The following is a 26,703-nucleotide window of genomic DNA, read 5'->3' as shown; positions in this document are numbered from 1 at the left end:
CGTACCACGTGTGACCCTTTCTATTTCATTAGGCCCCCCAAGGGTCTTTTTTTTTGCCCACAGGACATTGCATTAACACAATATGTAGCAAAGCCGGGGCGGCCTATTTCGGCGACTTTGACACTTTTCTGGGAGGAGACAAATATCAAAAGCGTCAGTATATAATCCCCAATTAGGATCCCCCAGCTTAGGGACTAAGCCAGCAAGGTTCCATGAAAGTAGTCTCAGTTTTCTGCAATTCCCTGTGGCAGGCTACTAGGCTCCACTCCCCACTCCCCCCAGTTTCACTATATGACCCCCTCCTCCTTGATCTAGTGTCTTATTGACTATTACAAAATTTACCATATTAAAACCTACGGAAAAGGCACTGGAGGATGTTCTGGTCCTCAGAAGTATATCTTGGGAGACCGTTTCCTCAGTAAATATAGTATTAGGGGCTCTTGTTGCCACTGGAGATTCTTCAAACTGTGACAACACTAGGGGCACGAGGCTTGAATTCCCATCAAGGTTAGAGTCATTAAAATAAACGGGCTTCTCCAGAGCATTAGCCCACTGAGTTCCATGATAGGTATGTCAATGATGTGACTACTATCTTCTTCAAGTGAATCGACAAAGTCCATGGGACTGAACCTATTATAAACTGGGACATTACACAAATCACCTAACTGGGACTGTTTAGTGCTACGGTACAAAGAGGACAAAATAGTGGGGTTCTTGCCAGTATGCGGATTTCTCTGAAGAAGTCAGCTTAAGGGGGCTTATAAAAGTAGCCCAGGGGTAAAATGAATAATCACACAGTCTCTAGGGCTATCCTATACCCCCCTCCGGAGCCACCCCACATGATATGTGAACAAAATGTTGTTAGCAATCAAGGATGGAAAATTCCATAATGTCGGAGGTTGTGAGGCAAGAAGTTCCTAAGGATGCCAGGTGGCATGTGTTATGTGTGTCTGGGGAACAGACGTGGCCTAAATACCAAAACATTTGGCTGGTGGTGGCAGCAATAGTGGCCAAAAGAAATATCGCCGGGGCCTGGGTGGCCACTCAATCACTGACAGTGGCGTGACGGAAGATGGATATGGACTGGTGCTGTGCTGCTGAAAAGATGATATATGAAAGGAGGGGCTGCCCCAAGAAATGAGAAAAGGTGTTGCAGCACTGGGACGTGTATAGGGGCAACTGGGAGATACTGGATGGCTAGCATGGGGAGGGGTGGGAGACAAGGAGTGTATTGAATGGGGAACCTGCTAGGAATGTTGTTTATTCTACAAAAAACTTCTGTGTTTTCAAGAAATGCGAAGTAAGATGACAAGTATGTATTAGCAAACAGTGCCTGTGGTAATACTGTATATTGATTCTGACAAATGTTTAATATAAAGAAGTTTAAAAAAAACCAGGATGGAATATTCCTGTTTTCCCAACTAGAAGTTGGTGGTAATTTGCGATTCCTTAATGGCCTTTTGGAATGTTTTTTTCCTCGATACATTGCATTTAAGGAATCGCTAAATTTGCAATTCATTAAATGCAATTACGAAATAAGGAATGGCAAATTTAGCGATTCCTATCTTGCAATAAAAATGTTTCATACATACCATTTAGCGAAAATGGATTAGCTAACGCCGGAATTCTGCGCATTTCGGCGTTTGCGAACCCATTTTGCCTTGATACATATGGCCCTAAGACATTTGTCTACCCAGAGGAATTTGGTAATCAATGACTTGACTTTTTAAATGAACAGGTTTGGAATAATGAAAGGAACATTCTGCAGTATATAGAGAAAGCATGGGAGCAGCGCCATCTTGTAAAGTGTCACCCTACTCAGTAAAATTGAGGGGCTCAGTGGCCAACACCTCCAAATCTTCTCAAATGTGTTTTAAAATAGGGGCAATATTCATGCCACAAACTTTTTTCATGTTAAAAACCATTTCCTTTCTTATCCATAATGTCCAATGTTAACTTTTTTTATTAAAGCAGTGTGACTGCATGGTTTTGTTTGTTGTGCACCTTCTCTGCACTAACAATTTAGCAATGGACTCATTTCATGTTTAAAAGATACATGGCAATACTGCCGCAACTGACTTTTAGATCTGTCAAGGTGACACTGTATACAAGGACTTCTTTAATGTTTAAAAGCATTTCCTTGTTTTATTTCCAAATTGCAAATATACTTTGCTTGTTTTCTAAATGTACAGACACCCTGGGGAGCACAGAGGGGATCCGTGAAAAAAAAGTCAAATCGCTCTGGCCAGCGCCACGCCAGCAAATCTGGACATGCGAAGTTAAAGCTAACCTTACAATGGCCGCCTCACAAGACTTCTCTCCTAAGATTAGGCCCCCCCCCCTATCAGCACGTCCTACTGACCAGCAGAGGTCACTCACCCGACCTCATCAACAAGTCCAGCACGGTCGCACAGAACACGCTGGCAGAACCATGACCCGACAATAAGCCTGGTATCAAGACTAGCTAAAATTCTGGTCGACCGTAGGACGCCTACCCTCTAGCCCACTTCGAACCGCAGACTTCCTTTGGAATAGATCCAACGCTGTGCCTCGAAGATTCCCGGGATGTAGATCACTAAGCCTACCAGAAACTACGACCCCTCCTAGGCCCGGATCCAGTCTGAGTCCTAGCTATACCTATCACCAGGCAACACTTAACAGTCTAGCCTCCCCACAACCCTCTCGACCGACTCACCCCCCGCCCCCCTGCTCCGACACCCTTCCCTCACATTACCTACATGATGACGCATGACTCGCCATCCTCTCCCACGCAAGCCCTACCTGCCCACCTGAAACCACACAGCCAGCACTCATTCACCATCATTTCCCCCCCTCTTCTCTACAAAAATTAGATGCATTTTCAAACAGAAACTTATCCGCCAACACATAGAAACCCTATTCACAGACATCTACCACTCAGCCTCCAAAAGTCCGACTAACATGGACCTTATATTCCACACTGAGAGACCGAAAGATTGGATCTCCATGATTAGAACACAACTTTGTATTGCCAAAACCACATCCACTGCCCACAGTTGCAAACTTACCTCCATACTCCCTAACCGTACGGCCAGAAGCGGGACCACATCAGTGACCATCTACACGAATGGCACAGTCCTTATTCAGGCAAACAACGAAAACCTTGAAGCCTTTGACTCCCTATTTCCAGCACTAAGATCTGTCCTCCTACCCCTACCGCAGCCCGCCTACAATCACAGCTAACGCCGAAACCTATGTTTCTATCACCCACTCCCCCCGTACCGCTTCGGCTCGCTACGCTCCCCTTCACACGCCAGGCTTCGTCACTTCCCAATTCACAACTACAGCCAATCAGACTCAACAGGAAACTCCAGACACATCTCCTCGGCCCCCACCTACCCATCACACTTCCCCTACCAAGCTTATCCCCCAGCTCCTTACGGAAAGCTCTACCTCGCCCCCTTACTGGATCCCTCCTCAGCAAACTCACAGACGTAACTCGCCGATAGAGACCACTCTCCCCACTAGTTGCATACCAGCTCTCAATCACTCTAAGCCCTCCCTTGGCCCTATCCATCCCTTCCCTCTGACCTCACCCTCGATCTCGAATAAAAACAGACCCGACATGCTCCAACAATAAAAGACCTCAACCCCTCAACCTGATCCACACCACTCAAGATGATGCCCCAGATACCCCCAACTCTTCCCATGACTCCTTGGCGCAGAGTCTCACGGCCCTTGAAAGTCAGATAGACGCAATCTCCCTGGGCTTAACCAAAATCCTCTCTAACCTAGATAAAGCCCGCAGACCCCTGAAATCCCCTCCTGGGACTCCTCACACCTCCAACGTAAACTGCCCTCCCGGGCCCTCAGAAACCCTTGATATCCAGCAGCAAAGTCCCCCCACCAGGGTTCTGACATCAGGCTCACAAGAAGCCTCAAAAACCGGAGTCCCATCTCCTAGGATTAAGATCAGTTCATTGTCTGATATAATTCACAGGACCTCAAGGCCCATTAGAACAGCAGCTCCCATGTCAGACAACGAAGCAGCCATGCTAGCCTCCTCATACGATTCCCCCTCCTCGGACTCTCCTAAATCCAAAATCCAAGTGATCACAGGCCTCCGAAAGACCCTCCATGCACAAAACCCATTAGACGGCCCGTCCTCACCGCCATTCCTAGGGCGACCTAAGAAAGGACCGCCATCAATCAAGAGCTTTTCACCAACTGCTTACTGATCAACTGCAGATCGGCCTCACTTCACGCAACCAAACTAGCCAATGCTATCCTCTCACATGACATTGCGTTCCTCACGGAGACCTGGCTAAACAAGATATCTTCCCCTTGCCTAGACTTATTGGTACCACCTGGCTTCTCCCTGATCAACAAAGACATTATAGATCAGCGAGGAGGAGGGGTTGCTATTATCCACAAATTTAGTCAGGTCATCTCGGAAGTCACCTCTTTCGATTACGATTCATTCGAATGTCTCTCCTCCATCATCAAGACCAAAGATAGTGGCTCCCTACTGTGCCACCTGCTCTATCACCCCCAGGTAGAAACGCCACATTTGGAGAACAATTGTCTGACCTGATAGCGCAAGGGGCACTCGCTGATCTGAATATACGGTGGAATGAGACAAACCATCCACTAATCCAATCGCTATCCAGTCTCCTATGTGATAACGATCTTACACAATACTGTACAGAGGAGACACACTACAAAGGAGCCCCACTGGATGCCATCATTGCACAAAAGAACTCAATCACGATCAACCACATACTTCCCGTCGACTGGTCTAATCACCAAATGATTCTATTTCATATCAATCACCCCACTCTCTCTCACCAACCCCCACAAGATCCTCCCAAATGGAGTAGAAACCTTTCTCAAGCACCCCTGGATATCTTGGAAGATCAGATAAGCTCACTCCTCACGGACAACAAAGACCACCTATCCACCAGTGACCTCACTGACCGGTACAATTCTGAGCTGGTGTCCTTACTTGAGAAAATAGAGCCACTTAAGCTCAAGAGGAGCAGAACCATACCATCCAGAACATGGTTCAACTCTGACCTCAACTCAGAAAGGAGAAACTTAAGGGCCAAAGAAAGAAAATGGAGAAACAACCCGACCGCCATCCTTCGCGATAAACTGAAATCAGCCCGTAGGAAGTGCAACAACCACATCAAAAACAAGAAATCCAGCTTTTTTCGCGAGGCACTGGACAGTGCCAATAATAGACAGAAAGAGCTCTATAGCATCACCAGACAACAAACCTCCAAGCCAGTGGCCTCATCCGTACAGGCGTCCAAAGAACTCTGCGACAACTTCGCCCACTTCTTCAACAACAAGATCACAAAAATCGAACTATCATTAGCCTTCAACAATTCTCACCCCACAAAGATTATCAAGGCTGTACCCCATGCTCTCTCGCCTGGCTCTTCGCCCACACCCTGGCTGAGCTTTCCCCCTTTCAAGAAACAGAGATAATCTCGTTGATCTCCACCTCCAAACCATCAGCGCATATCTCAGATCCCATTCCTCCCCTGCTAATCAAAAAAATGAAACACGCTTTTGCACCGCTTTGGGGCAAAATCATTCAAAGGAATGGTTACACTGTATTTCTCTGGGGTTTATCCTATTTTACTTCACATTTTTTCACTTCTTGCACTGCTTTACTTCATATAAAGATTATGGAAAATATTAAATTCCCTTCTTCTTGCACTTGCTTTTTCTTGTGACAATCCACTAGAGGATACAACTTAACCTCCATGTTTTCCCTAATGTTCAAGGGCTAACTTGGGGAAGTTGTTTGGTAAATCCAGATGATGACACTGGGCACACATATATGTGCAATGATAGGATCCCAAATATCCTGAGGTGTCTTTCGTTCACCTTTTCTTTTGATCTTAGTTTTCTGCATCACTGTGTTTCTTTCTTACCTTTTCTTCATATAGGAGATAGCGTAATTAGTAGTACATGTTCTTAGACTGTACTGCTTAAGCAATAGATTAGTAGACCGACGATTTTTCTTGTTTATGACATATTAATGAGTAGGTGGAATGAAATCTGGCTGGTCTTTAAATATTTTCTTTCTGGCCCTCCATTTTGTAGTATTTGTTCTTATGCCATACGATACCATACTAGGCAATGACAGGACATACCGTACCATACTATACTATATAATGACGGGTCTTTACATACATACCATACTATACAATGACATACCATAACATGTACTACCGTACCATACCATACCTGGGCAGTTTATACCACATCATGCAATAACATGCCATAACATACTAAGAATAGGCCATGCCCACACTGTACAATAATACACCATACCATAACAGGCTATGCCATCTTATACAATGACATACCATAACAGGCTATACCATCTCATACTAAACTTTACAATGTGATACCATAACATACCACACCATACTATACTATACAATCACAGGGTAGGCCATACCACACAATAACAGGCAAACTATACTATACAATAACAGGCCATAACATACCATAATATACAATGAAGTCATACCCTACCATACCATATGACCATACAATAATATATACTATAATACAGGCCATACAAAACTATACAATAACAAGCCCTACCATACAATACAATGACAAGCCATACAAAACCCTACTATACAATAACAAGCCATGCCCAGCAGTACATTAACAGCCCATATCATACAATAACAGGCCATACCATACTATACTATACAATACAGTAACAGGCCATTCCATACCACACCATACTATAAATAAACAACCATACCATACTATAAAATAACAAGCCATTCCATGATATACAATGACAAGGCACACAGTACCATAAAATAACGAACCAAACTCATTTCATACAATAACTGCCCATACCATACAATACCATACTATACTATATAATAACAGGACATAGCATACTATACTATACAAATAAGTAAAAAACTTCCTAAACAAAGCCAACAGATCTCGCACAGGCAAGACCTACTGCCTTTGCAAATAGTTTTCTTTTAGCAATGTATTGCCCTGACTCCAGCTTCTGGTTTTCGATTTGTTTTGCTAAGAAGGTTACATTTATGCTTTTGTGGTTGTTTTTACAACCACAATAGTTGTCTTCCCCCTTCAGAAATATCACCGAATGAGCTGGCATTCACTGCATATAGTTAGTTGTCTCTTGTCATCTCCATTACAAATACTGCCTCTTTTGTTTCTAAAACGACTAAGACAATAAGATGCAATAATCGGCCGATCAATACTGTACAAGAACGAGTTATACCGTCTCATACTATACAATGACGGATGGTAACATACCATACCAAACTATACTATACTATACTATACTAATCACAGGCCATACCATACTATAATATACAATCAAAGCCCATACCATACTACACAATAACAGGCCATACCATATCATACTATACCACTGGTACTCATAGTGCCGCCAGCGGCCCGGCAAACCTTCCTTGGTGGCCTGCGGACCTTGCAGACATCGTACCCGTGTTTTAAAAAAAATATATGTAAAGAGTGTCTTGCAGTTGCAACAGCGCGACTCAGAGAGACTGCTGCTCTGTGGGGGCCAGGCGATTCCAGTGATAGGCAGAGTGGAGCTGCAGGGGCTCTTAGAAGGGGTGAAACAACAACGCCTCATTAACATGCAAATGGACTTTTAAAGACCTGTGAAGTGCTCCGGTGCGGCTGTGTGTGTGCCCTGAAAGCTGTCTCAGCCCGGGCACACACAGGCAGGGTGAGATGACAGAGGGTGACAGAGGGAGGGAGAGGGAGGGAGACAGAGGGAGAGGGAGGGAGGGTGGGAGGGAAAGGAAGTGAGACAGGGAGAGGGAGGAAGACAGAGGGAGAGGGAGGGAAAGGGATGGAGGGAGGGAAAAGGAGAGAGAGGGAGACAGAGAGAGGGAGACAGAGAAAGGGAAAAAGAGAAAGGGAGAGGGAGGGATCAGAGGGACGGAGACAGAGGATGACAGACAGAGGGAGACAGAGGGAGGGAGACAGAAAGAGGGAGATAGACGGAGGGAGGGAGACAGAAAGAGGGAGACAGAAAGAGGGAGACAGAAAGAGGGAGACAGACAGAGGGAGGGAGACAGAAAGAGGGAGGGAGACAGAAAGAGGGAGACAGACAGAGGGAGGAGGGATAAAGAGAGAGGAGGGAGACAGAGGGAGGGAGAGGGTGACAGACAGAGGGAGACAGACAGAAGGAGTCAGAGGGAGGGAGACAGGGGGAGAGGGAGGAGAGGGAGACAGAGGGAGACAGAGGGAGACAGAGGGAGACGAGAGGGAGGACAGAGGGAGGGAGACAGACAGAGGGAGGGAGACGCACAGAGGGAGGAGGGAGACAGAGAGAGACAGAGAGGGGGAGACAGAGTGAGGGAGAGGGAAGGAGAGTGAGGGAGAGGGAAGGAGAGGAAGAGAGAGGGAGAGGGAGTGAGACAGGGAGGGGTGAGAGGGAGAGAAGGAGAGAAGGAGGGAGACAGACAGAGGGCGACAGTGGGAGGAGGGCGACAGATAGAGGGAGACAGAGGGATACAGAGGTAGGGAGACAGAAAGACAGAGGGAGACAGAGTGAGGGAGACAGAGTGAGGGAGACAGAGTGAGGGAGACGGAGAGAGGGAGACAGAGAGAGGGAGACAGAGAGAGGGAGACAGAGAGAGGGAGACAGAGAGAGGGAGACAGAGAGAGGGAGACAGAGAGAGGGAGACAGAGAGAGGGAGACCGAGAGAGAGGGAGACCGAGAGAGAGGGAGTGAGAGGGAGTGAGACAGTGTGAGTGAGACAGAGGGAGACAGGGAGAGAAGGAGGGAGAGAGAGAGAGAGAGAGAGAAAGAGAGTGAGAGATGTGTGTATACCGGGTCTGGTGGCTCAGTGGACGAAGGCGTCCGCTGCAGGGACCTGTGTTCAACCTTTTTTTGTTGCTCTAGCCCTGCCTCCTCCGCCACTGACCCCGCCGCCAATGACCCCGCCCCCACCTGTGCGGCCCTCGGACACAAACCACACTGTAAATTTGGCCCCCGAGAGAAAGTTTATGAGTACCCATGTACTATACAATAAAAGGCCGTACTAAATCATACTATACAATGACAGGCCATACCGCACACTACCATACCATAATATACAACAACAAGCCATACCGTAGCATACCAAACAATAACAGGTAATATCAGATCATATCATAAGATATGATGCTATACAATAACAGCCCATACCATACTATACAATAACAGCCCATACCATAACTGTACAATAACAGGCCGTGCCAAACTATACATTGACAACCAAACCATACTATATTATAACAATCCATACAATACTTAATTATACAATGACAAGGCTTACATGTCACACCCTACTATACAATAATGGGCCATACTGTACAATAACAGGTCATACCATTCGATATTATACAATGACAGGCCATCGCATACCATACTATACAACATAACTAAAAATAAAGCCAATCGATCTTGCACAGGTGAGACCTATTGGCTTTGCCGATGCTTGTTATTTTAGCAATGTAATGCCATGACCTCAGCTTCAGGTTTTCGATTTGCTTTTCTAAGAGGGAAATGTTTATGATTTTGTGTTGATTTAACAACCACACTCATCGTCTTCCCCCTTCAATAATGTCATTGAATGAGCTGGTCTCTGACGCAGGCGGTCAGTCGTCTCTTTTCAGCTCCATCACAAAAACTGCTTAATATGTCTCTAAAACAATTACGACACCAGGAAGAGGGGAAAACCTACCGGAAGTGCTGCCACTCGGTTCGTCAGGGTCCGGAGTGTTACTTCGCATGCTTGGCATATCTCCTCTTCGGCGCTGTCTGTGCCTTCTTCGATACTGAAATTCAGCATATTCCTGCATAAACCAAAGGTTATGAAGACAGGAAGCATGCAAGCATGTTTTTTTAAGTATTTACTCTAATCACAGCGGGTTGCGTGTACATTCCCAATCCGGTATTCATCTCAAAATTAAAATAAAAAAGTGAAAATAAATGCAAGAAGAGCACTTTGATTACAGAGGTAAAATATGAGTTTTGTGTCTATCCCAGATAATTTCACATAGTGGTCTACTCAAAGTAGCCCTTTGCTGGCACAGATAGTAACACATACAGTATGGCTTCAGCTCCCAGGGCTATACTTAAATGTCTCTTAGGGGACAAAATAGAAAATGAATGGTACACATGTGTAGTAGTGTTTAGCAAGGGCACACTTGTATTACCTACATTTCCATACAAGCCAAAGTAAGTGCCTTCACCAAATCTTTCTGTTTAGTTCTGGAGACTGCAGAAGTTATCGCCCTCTATTCGCTGGATAATGTAGCTTTACTACCTGGCTTTTGTTAAAGAAATATTATGCAGGCATGTAATGGTCCATTTCCGAATGTAAGGTTCTCTCGAGATTACAATTTGCTCATTTGCAACAATAAAGCACAGACTCTCGAGATGTAAGTAAGCTACCACCAGCAATATTTTCTAACTGGCAGACTGGATGCAACATTTAAGTTTTCCCTTTTTGCAGTATTTTGCATGTATATAAATGATACTTCCTACTATTGCCAACATTTTATTACTTTCACTGTGTCATCCAATTGGCCCATTATTCCAACGGATATCCTATTCATTCAGAACAAAGATAGCTACGCGAAAAACAAGAAAGATTGAATGCGTCGAGTTGGTGCAGTAAGGAGGGCAGAGTGGGAAATGGCATACATCACACTGCTGCTGGTTCATCTCCTTTGCATTATGAAGTGCATAGCTCACTACTTTTTGAATCCACTCTGGTGAGGAGTGGCAGAGGTTACTTAATAACACAATTCAAAGGCCTGTTCTGTCAAGTATAGCACTGTGGTGAAAAGAAAGCTGTAAAAAAGTTACAGGTGCCTTAGTCTTCCACGTGTTCTCCTACTGTGGAAAGACCCCACCTCTTGCCCCTACATCTGGGCGTCTGTACACTCCCTTTGGGAGTAGTTACAAAGAACAGCAGAAAAGGCCAGAAAGTTGAGTGGGGAGTTCGGGGTTTCGTCATAAAATGTTTTTTGGATCGCTGACTATGCCATGTTGTATTTACTGTGGTTCCTCCGGGGTACGGAGTGCTACATCTGTGTGCAGTCAACTAATAAAAAGAGTTGTTAAAAAAAAGAAAAGGCCAGAAAGCAAATTAGTCAACAACCTCAAAAGCAGTTTTTCACATCAAGTGTAGTACCAGATTAATGAACCAAGCAGCTGCTGTAAATGCAAAAGGGGGAATGGCTAAGTCTTTCATAAAAGCTTTCACCCTCATGCAGAAACTGAACTGACTGACTGGCAAAACACTACACAGAAAGGTAACACAAATGCTCGGTTACTGTAGTAAAGTGAAAGGTCCGACCTATCTAGATGAAGATATTTTTTTTAAGTAAACCTAGCTCTGCAAACATGCTTTAATAAATGTTTTCTGACACATACAACATACTTCACAGTAATAACCATAGTTTCCCTTCGGATGCCAAATGTTGCCTTTGAGATAAAGTCACTCTGGTGAACTAATATCAATGAGTGCAAATTGTAAGACAAAAAAGTTTAAAGAACTCATTAGATGCCTTTATGAAGACATCCTGATTGTGATAAAAGAGTCAAATGTCTACAGTAATGCATACAATAAGTAATATTTTCAAGTAGCAAATATTTTAACTACTCTGGAAGGTTCAGGTGCAATAACAGGAAAAGCCTACAAGTATCACCTTTAAAAGGTGTTAGTCCATCCTTTGGGTTTGCCAATGTTTGTTGCCAAAGCTGAACAAAATCAGCAAAAAGAAGAAAAAGTTGCTGCCAAAAAAATGCATTCACATCATGATGTAAACACGTGCATGCAGCAACACGCATACAAGTGCATTAATTAAGATGCAACGCCCATCCTGGATTGTATTTTTGCTCTCTAAGATTAACTGTTGCAAAATGGAGGACACGCATCTTGGAGTAGTAAATTAAAAAAAAAAGGGAGCGTGAAAATCAATTGCCAAAAACAAACGTTTCATTTAGTAGCAAAATACAGGCGTGAGTAAATAGAAATGTAAGAAAAATTGATTGGAAGAGATGGGCAAGCAACTAAATGTAGAGCAGGCAAGAAGTGTAGATGGCTCGAACACTGCCCTACAAACACCGATCGCTTGATGGTGGTGTTCTTTGCATATTGAAACACTAATCACTTGACTGTAGTTTAATTCTCTTTTCATATTGACGGTGATTTCAATCTTTGCAGCATTTAGGCAAACTGATCCTTTGACCGTGTTTGTACCTTATTTCATTCCGCATTACAAAAATGTGTTTTTTATTAGGTCTTGCTGGTGTACGCTACTGTAGTTGATGGTAATTAGTCCCCCCACACTCTTACATTATAAGCCTACACAAGGGATTATCTGGATTTTTAGGTGCTTTCAATAACCTCTTTCCATCCTGATGATGATCCTTATATAAGTAATTCAATGGGGTTGAAGTGTTGAAAAGATATTAGTGGACTGTTTTGAATCTGATTAGGCGCATGACACCCTGATACAGGGTAGTATTTAACAATTGTATCCATGTCAGTCACAGGTTTTGTACATATACTTTCTGTATAGCACTTGCAAACTTTACATTCATCCATTTCACCTTCACTATGCTGTTGTATCTTTGGAGCACCTTATTAACATGCAAATAGATAACTTTAACCTTATTGTTCTAAATTGATTAAATACATTTGATTTGATTCTTGTTCAAACCAATCTATTGATGGTTACACATGATTGCAGAGAAAGTTGAGGCTCACACTTCCCCCCTTAGAGACCATTGTTTTCTTTATTCACTGACCAATGAGAGCCAAACAACAGAGATCAGGTGGGGCGGGGTAAAGCTACAGAGGATCTGTTTCTGTTCCTTTAAAATTAAAAAGAAGCACAAAAAAAAAATCAGAGCAGGATGGGGCAGGAGAGAAACATGGAGGGCACATAGGACAGCGATGTAAGGGGGAGCAGTAGACCAAGGAGCGAGCAAGAAAAACATCTGCACTCCCATGGATAGCTGAAAGAAGAAAACAGCAGTTCCCTGAAAGTCAGCAGTGGATGCATGCAACGCATTCAATAAAAAGGATGGGAACTAAACTATGCTCCAGAGGAGAGAGAGAGAAGAGGAAAGAAAGCTATCAAACAAGCAGAGTGACAAAAAAAACCCAACCAATCATAATCAGAGGTTGACCCAACGGCCAATCTAAATATTGTCATTAAACACATTAGGCCTTTTTAAGAACAAATAGCTAAAAGATGTTTGTAGGCAAGAGCGAAAAACATAGCACTAGTAGCTGGAAGAGAAAATTCATAAACAAGTATCTGGGATTCAATTAATATATTAATTCCTTGACAAAACCTCCCTTTCAGTATATGCTGACAACAATGCCATCTTGGCTGTAATCCCAAATGGTGCTGTCAAAAGGAAAACATAATGGTACTCAGTTCTTCCAAGAGGCTAAGCCCATGAAACTTAACAAGGGAACTGCTGTTTTCTAAGCTTTCCTGAAAAAGCCACAACAATTTTCAAGCGAGTCCTTGGAGTAGACAGGATTCAAAGAGCTGTGGGGAAAGTCAATCAACCACTGGTAAGATTCAATGGCAGTGAAGAGGGAAACCGAAAGTTGGCAACTATAGGACATGTACGATATATACTCCCTATCATACCAACAACTAAAGATTAGTGCAGTTTCACATGTTTCTATAACAATACAAGACAATCCTTCCCAACCAGGATAGCACTGGACAAGTGTAGACTGTGCTACAGATAGGATTCTGTGAAAATATAAGTCAGCCGTTAATAATCAGGTGACAGCCTTGATCATTTTAATTGGTAGACTTACATTACTGCATGAGATTTATAGTCACCATCAATACATTTATTCATCAGTCATACGTTACCTCAGGTGATGCAAATCCTAAATACTCCCAATCCCATGTTCCGCCAGCAAAACTGTAAATGAATTAAACCACAGCAATCAGAAATACATAGCTGTAATAAACCGAGCACAATACATTAAACCATCTATTTATATTACATCTTAGTTACATGATATGTGGCAAAAACAGGCAAGCGCTTATCTACAACTGTTTGAATTCAGGACATAGCAAAGCAACGTCATCTTCTAAAAGTAATGTGCATGTCACTTTGAACCAATCTGCTGACCCCAAAATTCAGAATAAATACATTTGTGTGATAATGTTTCTTTAACCTTTGTTTTTTTATCAGTATATATGTATGTATATACTTAAGAAAACAAAGGATACTGAAATATCATAGTTAGGTGAATTTGTCAATGACAACATTAACGGTTTGAACTAAAACAAACACAGAAATTCACCAGTAATAATTAGCAGCACTAGAACTTGCGACCCCTGCCATCCACTGCTTATGACCTCATATATGACAACACTCGACATGTTCTATGACATCACTGATGACATCTCGTTGTCAATTGCAGCCATTAAAGGACAAGTAAAAAAAAAAGAAAAAAAGGCAAAGTGGCATGGTAGGGATGGCCTGCCCCTACACCCCATGGAGGGGAAGTGGTGGTGGGGAAGGGGGAGGGGGGGGGGGGAGGGGGGGACCCCCCTCCTGAGGACACGAAAAAAGAAATCTACAATGTTTGCCATGATCCTATAGCAAAAATACCCCCAAAAACAACATAATGGCAACCTGGGCTGCATTATTTAATTAAGGGGAGGGGGGGGGGGGGGCACACTGTCTGCCTCCCCGAGCCATTATAGGTCCCAGGGAGCCTATCCTCGGGGCTGCATTGCAGAAGCGGAGGGGGCACGCGGCCACCCTCTCAGAACCATTATAAGCTCCAGGGAGCCCATCCCCCCGGGGCTAAATTTCATAAGGAGAGGGGACGTGTGCACCCGTTTCCCAAGCCAATATAGGCCCCAGGGAGTCACATTCTGAAAGGGGAGGGGGCACGCGCTCCCCCTCACTGAGCCATTGTAAGCCCCAGGGAAGAAATGTCAAGGGAAGGGGACTGGCAAGCCCCACTCACCGAGCAAGCTTTCAAAGGTACTTGGGAACCCATGCTCCAGGGCTGGCTCACTTGCTGTGTCCCGGGAGCCCGGCCCCGGGACACAGTGGTTTCCTTGCCAGCATGGGCAGGAAAACGTGTTTGTTCCCGTCTGACAGGGGCATTTAATCTCCCTCCAAATGGGAGAAAACACAAAGTCTATTCCCAGAGGGCGGGAGCTTTAAAAATGGCTGGGAGCAGACTTGTATTGACTGATGTGGGCAGGGAAACTGAAAAAGATACTGTTTTCGCCCTGAGGGAGCAGCATAAATAGCTGCTCCCTCTGGGTAGGAGCAATGCTGGTTCCCGTAGCATGAGTGGAGTCGTGGGGGCCCTAGGACTGCCCCCGTAGGCACTTCGTATGCATGGCGGTTGAGAATCCACCTTTAAATGATGTGGGCCCTGGGGAATGGGGTTCCCCGGGGCCAGAGTAGGCTCAAGGAGAGGGGCCGCACAGCCCTACTTGCTTTTTAATTTATATATACAGCCTGGAGCTCCGTGAAACTCCCTCCTCTTTAAAAATAAATATAATAAGGCTCTGCGAGGGGGTCTGGCAGCCCCTCCCCCTTTTATTATATTTAGCCCTGGGGATCGGGCCCGCGTGGCCTAGTAAGGCTCAGAGAGGGAGCTGCATGCCCTGCTCATCTTAATAAATGTTTTGGCCCCATGGGATGGGGTCTCCAGGTCCCGAAGGACAACCCAATGCTGCAAATGTCAAAAGCTGTGAGCGGTGTGGGATGGGCAGTCTGCTGGGGGTTTAGTTGCAGTTCCCTAGAAAGCAGGGATACGCGGATCCAAGTAGGTGACTGATCGGGGCAGGATCCTTGCCAAATGACTAAATAAAGGGCTACCCCTCACTCTGCATTTCCTTGAGAATCGATAAGTCCACCACAGAAGGGTTGGACACATTAAACCAAAGAACCGGATCAAGGATGAGTATACACCAGACCGGTCTTTAGGTGCAGTACCCTGCACATATCAAAAAATAGGTAGAACCTTAATGCATTCCAGGGAGGGAATTGCCCTGAAGAAAGCCCAGGACCCACTCGGGCCAATCTCTAAAGGCTGAAACATGTTGGCATTAGGGTCCTATGTAAACCTGGGCGGTGAACTCCGCTCTGCTCGCAGATTTTTCCGCAATTCGTTTTACGCGGAGTTCTGAAAAACTCCACTTCGCGCAGCGGTGCAAATTTTTTTCCTCGTTCGCGTTAACCAGCTTCAAGATGGCGAGCGCGAGCGATTAAAATCCACCTCCCTGCAAGATTTTTCCTCGTTTGCGATAGTCAACATCAAGTTGGTGAGCCCGAGCGTGGAAAATAAACCTCCCGGCGACATTTCTCAACGCGGGGGGGGGGGGGGGGGGGGACAGGGGGTATGGATAGGGGGGGGTCAGGTTTCTAATTGTAAATGGTTGCATATGCTCGTGACCGCTAGCGTTGAGAAATTGCCCGTTCGCATTGAGAAAGCTGCTGCTCGAGTAAAAATCTAATCGAGCGGCAGAAAGGAAAGCAGCGCTCGCTTGCGCTGTGCATGGTGCCGTTCACGATGATTGCACAGTGTGGACAAGCATCAGGCAGCGAAAATCACTGCAAACACAATTTTCTACCGCACTACGCCGTTTTTTTACCACTTTGCGGAGTTTCGCGTAGCCAACTCCGTGAACTCCGTCCAGGGTTAGTCATAGGACCATTGCATTCTCAGCACCCTATCTCTTATTTTTTAATATCCCCTGTAACACCGTCAATAAAGGGATACCTGGAGTTAACAGAGGATTTGTAGTCTTTAACCCCCTGGCCTATTTCTCTTAAGTGCTCCCTGAAATATGGCCGAGCCCACCCTGAGTCAGGGCGAACCTGATGATGAAGCATGCCAATACTAGAATGTGTGAAGGTTATATAGCAAAAAGGAATTGCTTCCTTCACCGCCTGTGAGCTGTCGGTGTACCACCTGATGAGAGTAGTGCCCTAAGTTTCAAATAACAAGGTGGGATACTTTTGGTTGCCAGGTTTAGCCACAGGGCCTGGTGGCAGGCCAAGCAAGGTGAGCAACCCCAGCTGTGCATGGCCAAAAGCTGTGTGCAGCATTCGGTGGGCTACCTGCAGGGAGTTGAGAGCAGGAATTGCAGCAACACAGGCTCTGCGTCTAAGCCCACGCCACGTACAAACAATGGCTGTGCGTGGCATGGGGTTGTATGTCTTCCAGTGGCTGCCTGCAGGGAGCTGGATGCAAAGTTAGGCCCTGAGGCCAAGCCCATGCCGCGATCAACAAAAGCCTGTGCGCAGCGTGGGGTCGGCTGTCTTTTGGTAGTTTAGCAACAAGGCCAGGCAGTGGGCCTTACTCTGTTGCCAACACCCTGCTGTGCACGAACAAAGGCAATGCGCAGCTTAGGGATGCTTGCCTGTGAGGGGTTAGGTGAATATGTCAGTGATAACATTGACGTTTTTAATAAAAAAACAACAGAAATGTACCTGTTTTAGTTAGCAAAGCTAACTATTACTTGCGCTCCCGCTATGGACTGCTTATGACCATACAAATTACATTACTAAGGACATGATCTATGATATAACTAATGACATAATTGATGACTTCACTAATGACATCACCCAATGATTGAGCTACTTTGTTCAATAGTTTACACAGTGGCAGGTATCTACAATATTACTTTTGTACCTAATTTTGTACAGCCTGTGTCCAGCTAATCGTTGCAGTGTTTACAAAATGCATGCGTTTTTAATGCATCATAGGTGTGTAGAGGGAGAGAACACGTTTAAACCCCGTATTCAAGAGTAACTCTATGTGGAGATGATAGTTGATGACTTGTGTCCAGTATGTTCCACACAAGTTGTTTTGGTTCTGCAGTAAGTTTCCAATAGGACAACGATTTTATTTTAGTATTAAATATGTTTATTCAGAGCAAAAAATACTGACCCATGCTTGTGAAGGCACCGGCCACACAATTACAATGCATAAGTAAGATCCTAGCGGGCATAGGTGTCATTCAGGACGCATTAAACACAGCAAGCCGCCTACAACCCAGTTTGGCCGGCCGCGTCAAAAAGCTACGGGGTGTGTCGGATGCTGAAATGATCTATGCAACAAAACCAAACCCCAAACAACCCCAAATGGCCCCCCCCATCCCCACCACCCACCCTCCTTCTTGTCCGCTTAAGTAATCCAGGCTGAACCCTCTCTAGCCCAGCAGCCTTAATGGGCCGGTTCTTGAACTGTTTCACACTGAACTGTATGCCAGCGGGTCTTGACCTTAGGCTCAGGAAGTGGGGTGTCTGCGAGATGCAGCAATCGTAGGTATCGGGGGCAGCTCAGTTCGCGAAATTCCCCGGTGAGCAAAGTCAGAAATGGCCGCCAGATGTCTGCAAACTCCTCGCCCGCCCTGCCGCTGTCAGGGACAGTTTCTCCATCCCCAAAACTGTCCAGAGTCTATGTAGCCAGCCAAGGTGTATGGGGGGCTGTGGGTCTCTCCATCGTGCCACAATGTTCTGCACCGCGGCACCCAGTGCTATGGCAATCAATCTCCCTCTCATGGATTTCAGGGGATACATCAGCGCGTTCGGCAAGCCAAGAAGCACATAGGCAGGGAACCTAGGAAGTTGGGTGTCTAAGTGCGCGTCTACGAGATCCAGGATGGTGGACCAGTATTGTCGCAGCCTCCCACAGCTCCAGAGCAGGTGTTTGAGTGTACCCCGTTCCCCACATCCCCTCCAACAGCGATCGCTTGCCCTGGGATCCCAATGATGGCTACGCGCAGGGGTGTGGTACCAATACATGGCGACTTTCGTCAGGGTCTCCGTGAGGTCGGTGTGGTAGGCCAAGTGTCTGGCTCTATGATAAATCCCTTCCCACTCCTTTCGCGTGAGTTGCCTCCCTAGGTCTTCTTCCCATCTAGCTTTCCCTGGGTGGTAGGTGTATATGTGAGTGAGGAGTAGGTGTTGGTATAGATCTGATAGTAGTTTCTTCTCCGACTTGCGCGTGAGAAGTCATTTCTCATACGGCGTGAGGAAACGCTGCGCACCCGGCCGAATGGAGGGGTGTAAGACCCAGTGCCGGACTTGTAAGTATGGGAGTCGGTCCGCCTCCTGTATCCCATACTCCTCCTTCACTTTCTGAAAGGAGAGGACGCCCTCCAGGTTGAACATGTGCCCTACCTCCCTAAAGGGAGTAGTCCTCCATGTTTTGAAAAGCTGCAGGTCCAAGCCCGGAGTAAAGTCGGGATTCCCGAATATGGGCGTCAATGGGGAGGGAAACGAGGTGAGTTCTCTCCGGACAGCCACTTGATCCCAGACGTTCATCACAGTGCTCGTGATGTATGATGCATAGAGGTTAGGGGGTACTGTGACGCCGCGGAACAAAGGGTACACCCTGGAGGGGACGACCAGCTACAGCTTGGTCCTGAAAGAGCCAATGTTTGCTGGACTCAAGTTGGTACCATTCCACTAGAGTGCGCAGCTGTGCCGCTTGGAAGTACAGGGTGAGGTCCGGCAGACCCACGCCTCCATGGGCCGGTGGGAGAGTCGCTATTCGCTGCTTAAAGCGGGGACGGCACCCGTTCCAGACATAGCGCGCTAAGTCCGCCTGTGTCTTCTGGAGCCAACCCGTAGGTGGGCGTAGTGGAAGGGTCTGAAAGATGTACAAAACCTGTGGCAAAAGGGTCATCTTGATCGCCGCTAAGCGTCCGAGCCAGGAAAGTGTGAGGCGGTTCCACTTCCGCAGCGTCTCACTGATTTGCGTGCTCAGTTTGGCATAGTTGGCTTCGGCCGTGCCCCGCACTGTCGGCACCAGTAGGACCCCCAGGTATGTAACCGTGGAACCGGACCACTGCAGGTCAAATTCGGCTTTGGCATCTGCCAATACGTCGTCAGGGGGCAAGGACACATTCAGGGCCACCGATTTGTCCACGTTAATTTTAAAACACGAGGCCTGCGCAAAGGAGTGCAGTTCAACCAGAAGTGCCTGTAGGGATTGCATAGGGTCCATTAGGGAAAGCAAGATGTCGTCTGCATACAGGCTGATCTTATGCGTGTCTCCCCCAAAGGGGATGCCCCTAATGCGGTGGTGAAGCCTGACCCTTTGTGCCAGTGGCTCCATGTAGAGCGCAAACAGGAGAGGGGAGAGTGGGCAGCCCTGCCTGGTCCCCCTGCCTATCGGGAAACGCGGTGAGGTATGGCCATTAACTCGTACCGTTGCAGTGGGCTGTCTATAGCAATTAAATATCCGATTTCGGGTAGTCTCCCCCAAGGCCGAATCTCTGGAGCGTCTGTTCGAGATAGGCCAGTGCACCCGATTGAACGCCTTCTCGGCGTCAATGGCAAGAAGCATACACCCCGGCCTCGTGCGCGAGCCCGCCTCAATAAGGTGGAGGACGCGCCTGGTGTTGTCGCTCGTTTGTCGCTGGGGGATGAAGCCGGCCTGATCGGGTTCGACCAGTTGCTGCATGTACGGCGCCAACCGGCTCGCTATGATACCCGTGTACAGCTTAGGGTCCACATTTAATAGAGATATTGGCCTGTAGGAGCCGCACCGAGTGGGGTCCTCCCTGCTTTGGGTATCACCGATATCGCCGCCTCCAGCAGTTCCGGGGGGATAGTTCCGGCCTGATCGAAGGTGTTGGAAAGGTCCCGCAGTAGGGGGGCCACTTGCTGGCAGAACTTCTTATAAAAAGCCGCAGAGTAGCCGTCGGGGCCCGGGGATTTCCCCAACTTGAGGCGGGAGATCGCGGAAATGAACTCTTCCAGACCTATGGGCCTGACAAGGAACTGAGACTGTGCTTCGGTCAGTGACGGGAGGGTTGCCCCATCAAGGTAATCGCTGCCGCGTTGCACGTCTAGCCTGTCTGCTTCATACAGGTCGGCATAAAAGGTCCCGAATGCTGCCGCTATGGCAGCGTCCTCGGTGAGCGAATCCCCCGATCGGGTCAGATGGCGTGGATGCGCCGTTGCTGCCGTTGTTCCCGTAGCTTGCACGCCAACAGTTTCCCGCATCGGTCCCCCCTGTGTAGTAGGCATGCTTCAGGCATATCGCAGCGAATTCCGCGACATCCTGATCCAGCGCAGCTAGCATCTTCCGCTCCGTGCAGAGTTGGCGCCACGCCCTGGCCGCCCCGGTGCGTTGATGCAATTGTTCCAACTCCTTTACGCGCTGTGTGAGGTCGGCCCTCTTCTGCGCGCGCTCCCTATTGTTGGCCGTCGCCAGTGAAATGAACGCGCCGCGGAGGACAACTTTTAGTGTTGCCCATTGTGTAGCTTTGGAAGTGTCCCCGTTAGCATTGTGCGTGAGAAATTGGCTGATGGCTGCCTTGATCTTCTCCACTGAGGAAGGGTTCTGCAGCAGGCTGTCGCGCAAGCGCCAGTGACGTTGCGGGCTGGGGGTATCGGGCACCAGGAAGGATGCCGAGATCGGGGAGTGATCTGAGAGCGAGGCCGGGTGGATCTCAACCTCCAGAGCGCGTGTCACAAGTTGGGCGGAGCAAAGCAGGTAGTCTAGTCGCGCATAAGACTTCTGGGCTGCGGAGTAGTGGATGTAGGCTGTGTCATGAGGATGAAAGTGTCTCCACAAATCGATCAGTCCCAGGTCTGCAAGATGTGTGTGGCCCTCTGTCGACAATGCCCCCACATGACCCACCCTCTGGTTGGAGCGATCGGCGACGTTGTGGAACACCAGGTTTAAGTCCCCCCCCAGCAGTAAGTGTTGGTGCGTGTTGGCTGTGGCCGCCTCAAGCGTGGAGCGCAAGTACCTTTCTTGTCCTTCATTGGGTGCATACATGGAGCCTATTAGTATCATCTGTCCTGCCACAAGGAAGTGGTGGATTAGTAGCCTGCCCTTCACTTCCGCCTCCTTTTGCAACACCCGCCCTCTAAAAGACCTTGCCACCAGTATGGCCACCCCAGCGACTTTCTTAGACGTGGACGAGAAAAGCTGCTCAGGGAAGGCGCGGGACCGAAGTCTGTGATGATCCTTGGATAGCAGATGCGTCTCCTGCAGGAGACAGATATCGGCCCGCGAGCGCTCTAGGAAGGAGAGAATCGCCCTGCGCTTGTTGGGGCTGTTAAGTCCCCTAACGTTCAGGGAAAGAATAGTCAATGGATGCATCAGTCCAGGCGCGGGGCAGGGGCGAGCTCATGTTCAGTGTGGGCTGGTGGCCTGAAGGATAAAAAGTCAATGACACCTCGCGACGCCAGCGGACAAGAAGGTTCCCCCCACCCTTCCCCTCTTCCCCCCCTCCAAACAACTGTCCCTCCCGAACCCCAACTAATGAGGCCCACAGGTCCCACCCCGCCCTTACCCAACCTCCCTCCCCATCTCCTCCCCCCAGTAGAACCCCAACTTGGAACCCCAAAGAACAAACCATAGTCCTGGTCCTGGTGAACAACACAGGTCCGTAGAAGAGTCTCTGTGGGAAACGTGACAGTGGTGGCCTTCCCCCGGCCCCCCGTCCCCCCCATGTTAAAGCAAGGTGTGGTGAGTGGCCCCCATCGTGCTGTTCACGGGGCAACAGTGGTATCCCGCACCACTTCCTGCACAGCCGCTGCCTGTTCCTGGGCAATTGTCTCAGGGTCCGGCTTCAGTCGTGCACCACGCCTGCGCCGCCGTCCAGCCCTCTGCCAGTTGCCCTGGCTGCACTGCGCCGGTCCGTCCTGAGAACCGTGGGGCAATCCATCCTCCGAGTCCGAGGGGTCCGGCAGGTCAATGTTCAAAAGGGAGCAGGTGTCTCTGAGAGAGCGAAGTTGATGCAGTTTCCCCTGCCATTTGAAAATGATCCGAAACGGGTGGCCTCATGAATATGGTACTTCTTTCTCGCGCAAGAAGGTTGTCACGACCTTAAATTCGCGCCTCTTTTGTAGCGTGATAGCTGACAGGTCCTGAAACAACGCAACTCCCACCCCTCGAAATTGCAAAGGTTACTTTCGCCGAGCCTCCTGGAGAATCCGTTCCTTCACCGGGAAGTCAGGGAGGTAGGCCAGAATGTCTGGTGGCGGGGCCGGGGCCCGTCGCGGCAGGCCCACTCTATGAGCATGGTCTATGCGTATGGGGAAGTCCTCCGCTTCCCCCAACACCTCCGGAAAGAGATCCTGCAGGTATCCAGTGACACTGTTCCCTTCGGCACCCTGTGGCACATTCCGGACCCGTATATTATTTCTTCGAGAGCGGTTCTCCAGGTCCTCAGCGTGTGCCTGAAGGCCCACCTGTTGCTCTTGAAGTCGGAGGACTTCCTGCTGCAGGTGCACTAGCTCTTCACTGCGGGCATGACCGGGCTCCTCCACCGCCGCCACCCTTTCCCCTAAACCATCCAGGTCTCGACTGAGTTCCCGTTGTTCCCCAGCGATGTCTTGCTTAAGAGCCTGGAAGTCGTCTCTGAGGGTATTGAATAGCGCTTCCAGGAAGGTGCGCGTGATGGGAGCTTCCTGATCTTCCTGGTGCTGCGTCCCCGTGTCAGCCGGGGTGGAGGGGGGTGTCTGTGTTTTCCCCCCCTTGATGGTTGGTTTGGCGAGCATGGTGCGGTTGGTCCTGCGGTTTGAGTTGGCCATGCTGCCCCCTGAGTCAGGCCCGCGTCTCGGTCGGGTCCTGGAAGAAGCCCGCTCTCGCCTGCCAGCGGGCGGCTCGGTCCCTCCGGCGAGGTCCCTGTGGCCTTCAGACCTCCCTCACCGTCACCTCCGTTCCGTTCCGCTACTTTCAGTGGGGCTCGCTGTCTCCCGCCCCCACCTGCCTCCACTATCCCGGTCCGGCTCCGACAAATGTCTCTCACACCTCCCTCCGGGGGCCCTATCACTCTGCCCCCCGAGATCTGCGGCCCAGTCCTCACTTCGATTCGGGCCTCCTTGCACCCCGAGGCCCCCTCAACAGCCAAGGAGCGTGGTGTCCCCTCACTGTCGCACCCGGGTCAACGGGAAGCTTCCAAGCGCCGGACCCCGGGGAGGTATCCGTCTCCGTCTTTCTGCCTCGGAGGCCCGGTCTGCCTTGCTGCCACCCCCGGGTCGGGCCTTCTGCTCTGCCGCCCCGACTTGCACTCGCTCAGCGGCCGGGGTCCCACGCAGCCGGGGGAGTCCGTGTTCAGCTGCCTAGGCCCTAGTTCAGATCTTCAGGGGCGATGGCGCAGTGCTCCGCCAGAACCCTGTACTCCGGCTCTGGTGCACGGTCTCAGTGCCGACGGCGGGCGCCCAGCTGCACACCCCCGGGTCTCCTGCTGCTCGTACTGTCCCCGAATACTGGCGCTGTGTGGTCCCATAGGACGCGCGAGCTCACCTCAAATCCCGGCCTAGTCCTGGCCTCATCGCTGTGGGGGTACCGGGCGCCGCGCGGGGAGCCCCAACCTCTTTTGGGGTCCGCGCTGCGTTCGTTGGGCCTCCACCACACTGGCCCTGTGCCGCTGCTGCGCCCGCCCGCCGGGCTCCGCCGGGTCCTCCCAGGCCCGAAGCCGGGGGCCTCGATTTGGGCAGCCCGCCGGTCGGGGGCCGGGCGGACACCGCTCCTCGCGGTCTCCGGCGCCTCAGGGGGATAGCGCTGCTCCAACCAGCAGCCGAGGCTGATCGAGCCCCATGGGGCCAACTGCAGACACATCTGCGCCTCCTGCGGGGCCCTCCGCTGCCGCTGCCGGTGAGGCCTCGGTGCGTCCGCCCAGGCCCGAAGCCGGGGCTTCGATTGAGTTAGCCGGCCGGCCGGCCGGGAATCGGGCAGCCGCCGCTCCTCGCCGCCCCCCAGGGGAGCCTCACCGCTCCGGCTATCGGCCAAGTCTGGCCGCGTCTCGTTGTGCGACACCACTGCCCTGTCTGTGGCTCGCGGGTCGATCTGCTGGTCCACCGATCTACCCAGCCTCCGGGGCCCGACTCGGCTGCGGCCGTCCCCCGCTCCGGGCCGATGTGCGAGTCGCTTCTTCCCCACCCGCAAGTCCGGGCTGGGGGTCGGTCTCGTTGCTGGCGACCACTGCCCACCTCGCAGGAGTAGAAAAGCTCTGATTTTCGAGGCCCACTACCGCTATAAAGAAGCTATTTGAGGCTTGGGCCGGGGAGCCGAGGGCGACCACGTCTGCTCAGCCCGCCATCTTGGCCACGCCCCCCAACGATTTTATTTTAGTAGATACTAAGTATTTTAAGCAGCCCTGAGTTATTAGACAGAATAGTCTCAGCATGACAAATTCTATATAACATAGAAAACTGGGTGCATCAGGTACTAATCTATGTATATCTTTTGTTTCAGAAAATGAACTTTGTAACGTTTCCACCATGGTATGATGGCTGCTGGTAGTATAATCCTTAGCACCTTCAGAACTTGGTTATTTTAAGCTATCAGTATCTTTTTTTGACACGTGTAGCATAGAGTGTACACTGTTTTTATGAGATACTTTTTAATACTCTGTGGTGTATTTCTCATGAGAGTCATCTTGTCTGCAAACAGTGTGTAACAAAGTAAACTCTCTTCATAGAGTAAACACTGTTTACAGAACCCACTTTTCTACTCTTATCAACTTCAATTCTAAATGTAGGTTCAGTGACTGTGAGAGGTTTGATACAGATAAGAGCTGCCCATCGTAGGGCACTAATTAAGGAACAGATGACGACTATCTTAAGAAACTTGGCTTTGTGTGAAAAGTTGTACACACATTTCAAAAAAAAAAATTCTTTATTGAGAAGCTTGCAGCAGTAGTACACAATAAAGTTGTATACACATTGAAGAACAAGTTACTTACCTTTGGTAACGCATTATCTGGTAGAGACAATATCTAGTTGCAGATTCCTTACCTTGGAATTTCCCAGGCGTCAGACTGGATCTGGAAACATTTCCGTGAGCAGTACCCCTGCGTGCCGTCAGGTTCTCCATTTGGCTCTGCAATACTTAACCGGCATTGGTTGTGAAGTCACGGTCACCTACATAGGCACCACCCAGGTACGCTTTTGTCACTTACTTTTCATGTTTTCCACGTCAGAAGAGCAGAGCCATGAAGTGAACTGACTGGTATGTGTCAAAACTAGAACCCTGTAAACAGAATCAACCCTAACCCCATGGGTGGGTCTGTAAGGAATTTGCAGCTAGATATTGTCTCTATCAGATAATGAGTTACCGAAGGTAAGTAACTTGTTCATCTGACTTCTAGCTGCAGATTCCTTACCTTTGAATAGATACCCAAGCCATACTTCCTGGCAGTGGGCTGCGAAAAGATTTACTAGACTAGAAAGCCCTGCAGGGCCAAACTGGCAAAATGCCTATCCCTACGAACCTGACTATCCAGGCAGTGGTGTCTTGCAAACGTGTGCAGTGAAGCCCAAGTTCTGCATGGCAGATGTCCGGGACTGGAACTCCATGACCCACCGCAGTGGTCGCAGCCTTCCCCTGGTGGAATGGGCTTGTAAACCTTCATGGGCTGCTTCCCAGCCAGGGCAATGCAGGCCCAAATGCAGATAATGACCTAGCATGAAATGGTTTGTTTCTGCACTGCCAGACCTTTTTTATCTCCTATGTAACACAGAAAAAGTTGGTTGTCCACCCTTAACTCTTTTGTGCGGTCAAGGTAGAACAACAATGCTCTTTTTGGGTCCAGACGATGGAGACGCTCCACTTCCTTAGAGGGAGGTGAAGTAGCAAAAAAGGTGGGCAGTGTGACCGACTGACCCAGATGGAATGGGGTTACCAC

General features: G+C 48.7%; 1 protein-coding gene across 2 annotated transcripts in view; it reads right to left on the bottom strand.

Moving 5' to 3' along the window:
• The window catches only part of ANKIB1 (ankyrin repeat and IBR domain containing 1), a 429,345-nt gene that overhangs the window by 48,986 nt on the left and 353,656 nt on the right, over positions 1-26,703 (bottom strand). Inside the window, exons 17-18 of one of the 2 annotated variants that reach the window (XM_086941850.1) lie at positions 13,933-13,984; positions 9,759-9,870 (exon numbers count right to left, since the gene is read on the bottom strand). In XM_086941850.1, coding sequence (XP_086797976.1) covers positions 9,759-9,870; positions 13,933-13,984 — 164 coding nt within the window. The remainder of the gene's footprint in view (positions 1-9,758; positions 9,871-13,932; positions 13,985-26,703) is intronic. The other variant, XM_086941851.1, reaches the window with a different exon arrangement.

The sequence above is a fragment of the Lissotriton vulgaris genome, chromosome 10 (assembly GCF_964263255.1).
Source record: "Lissotriton vulgaris chromosome 10, aLisVul1.2, whole genome shotgun sequence".
In the NCBI taxonomy this organism is placed as follows: Eukaryota; Metazoa; Chordata; class Amphibia; order Caudata; family Salamandridae; genus Lissotriton; species Lissotriton vulgaris.
The sequence above is the reverse complement of the archived record's forward strand: the minus strand, read 5'-3'. Positions and strand labels throughout refer to the sequence as shown.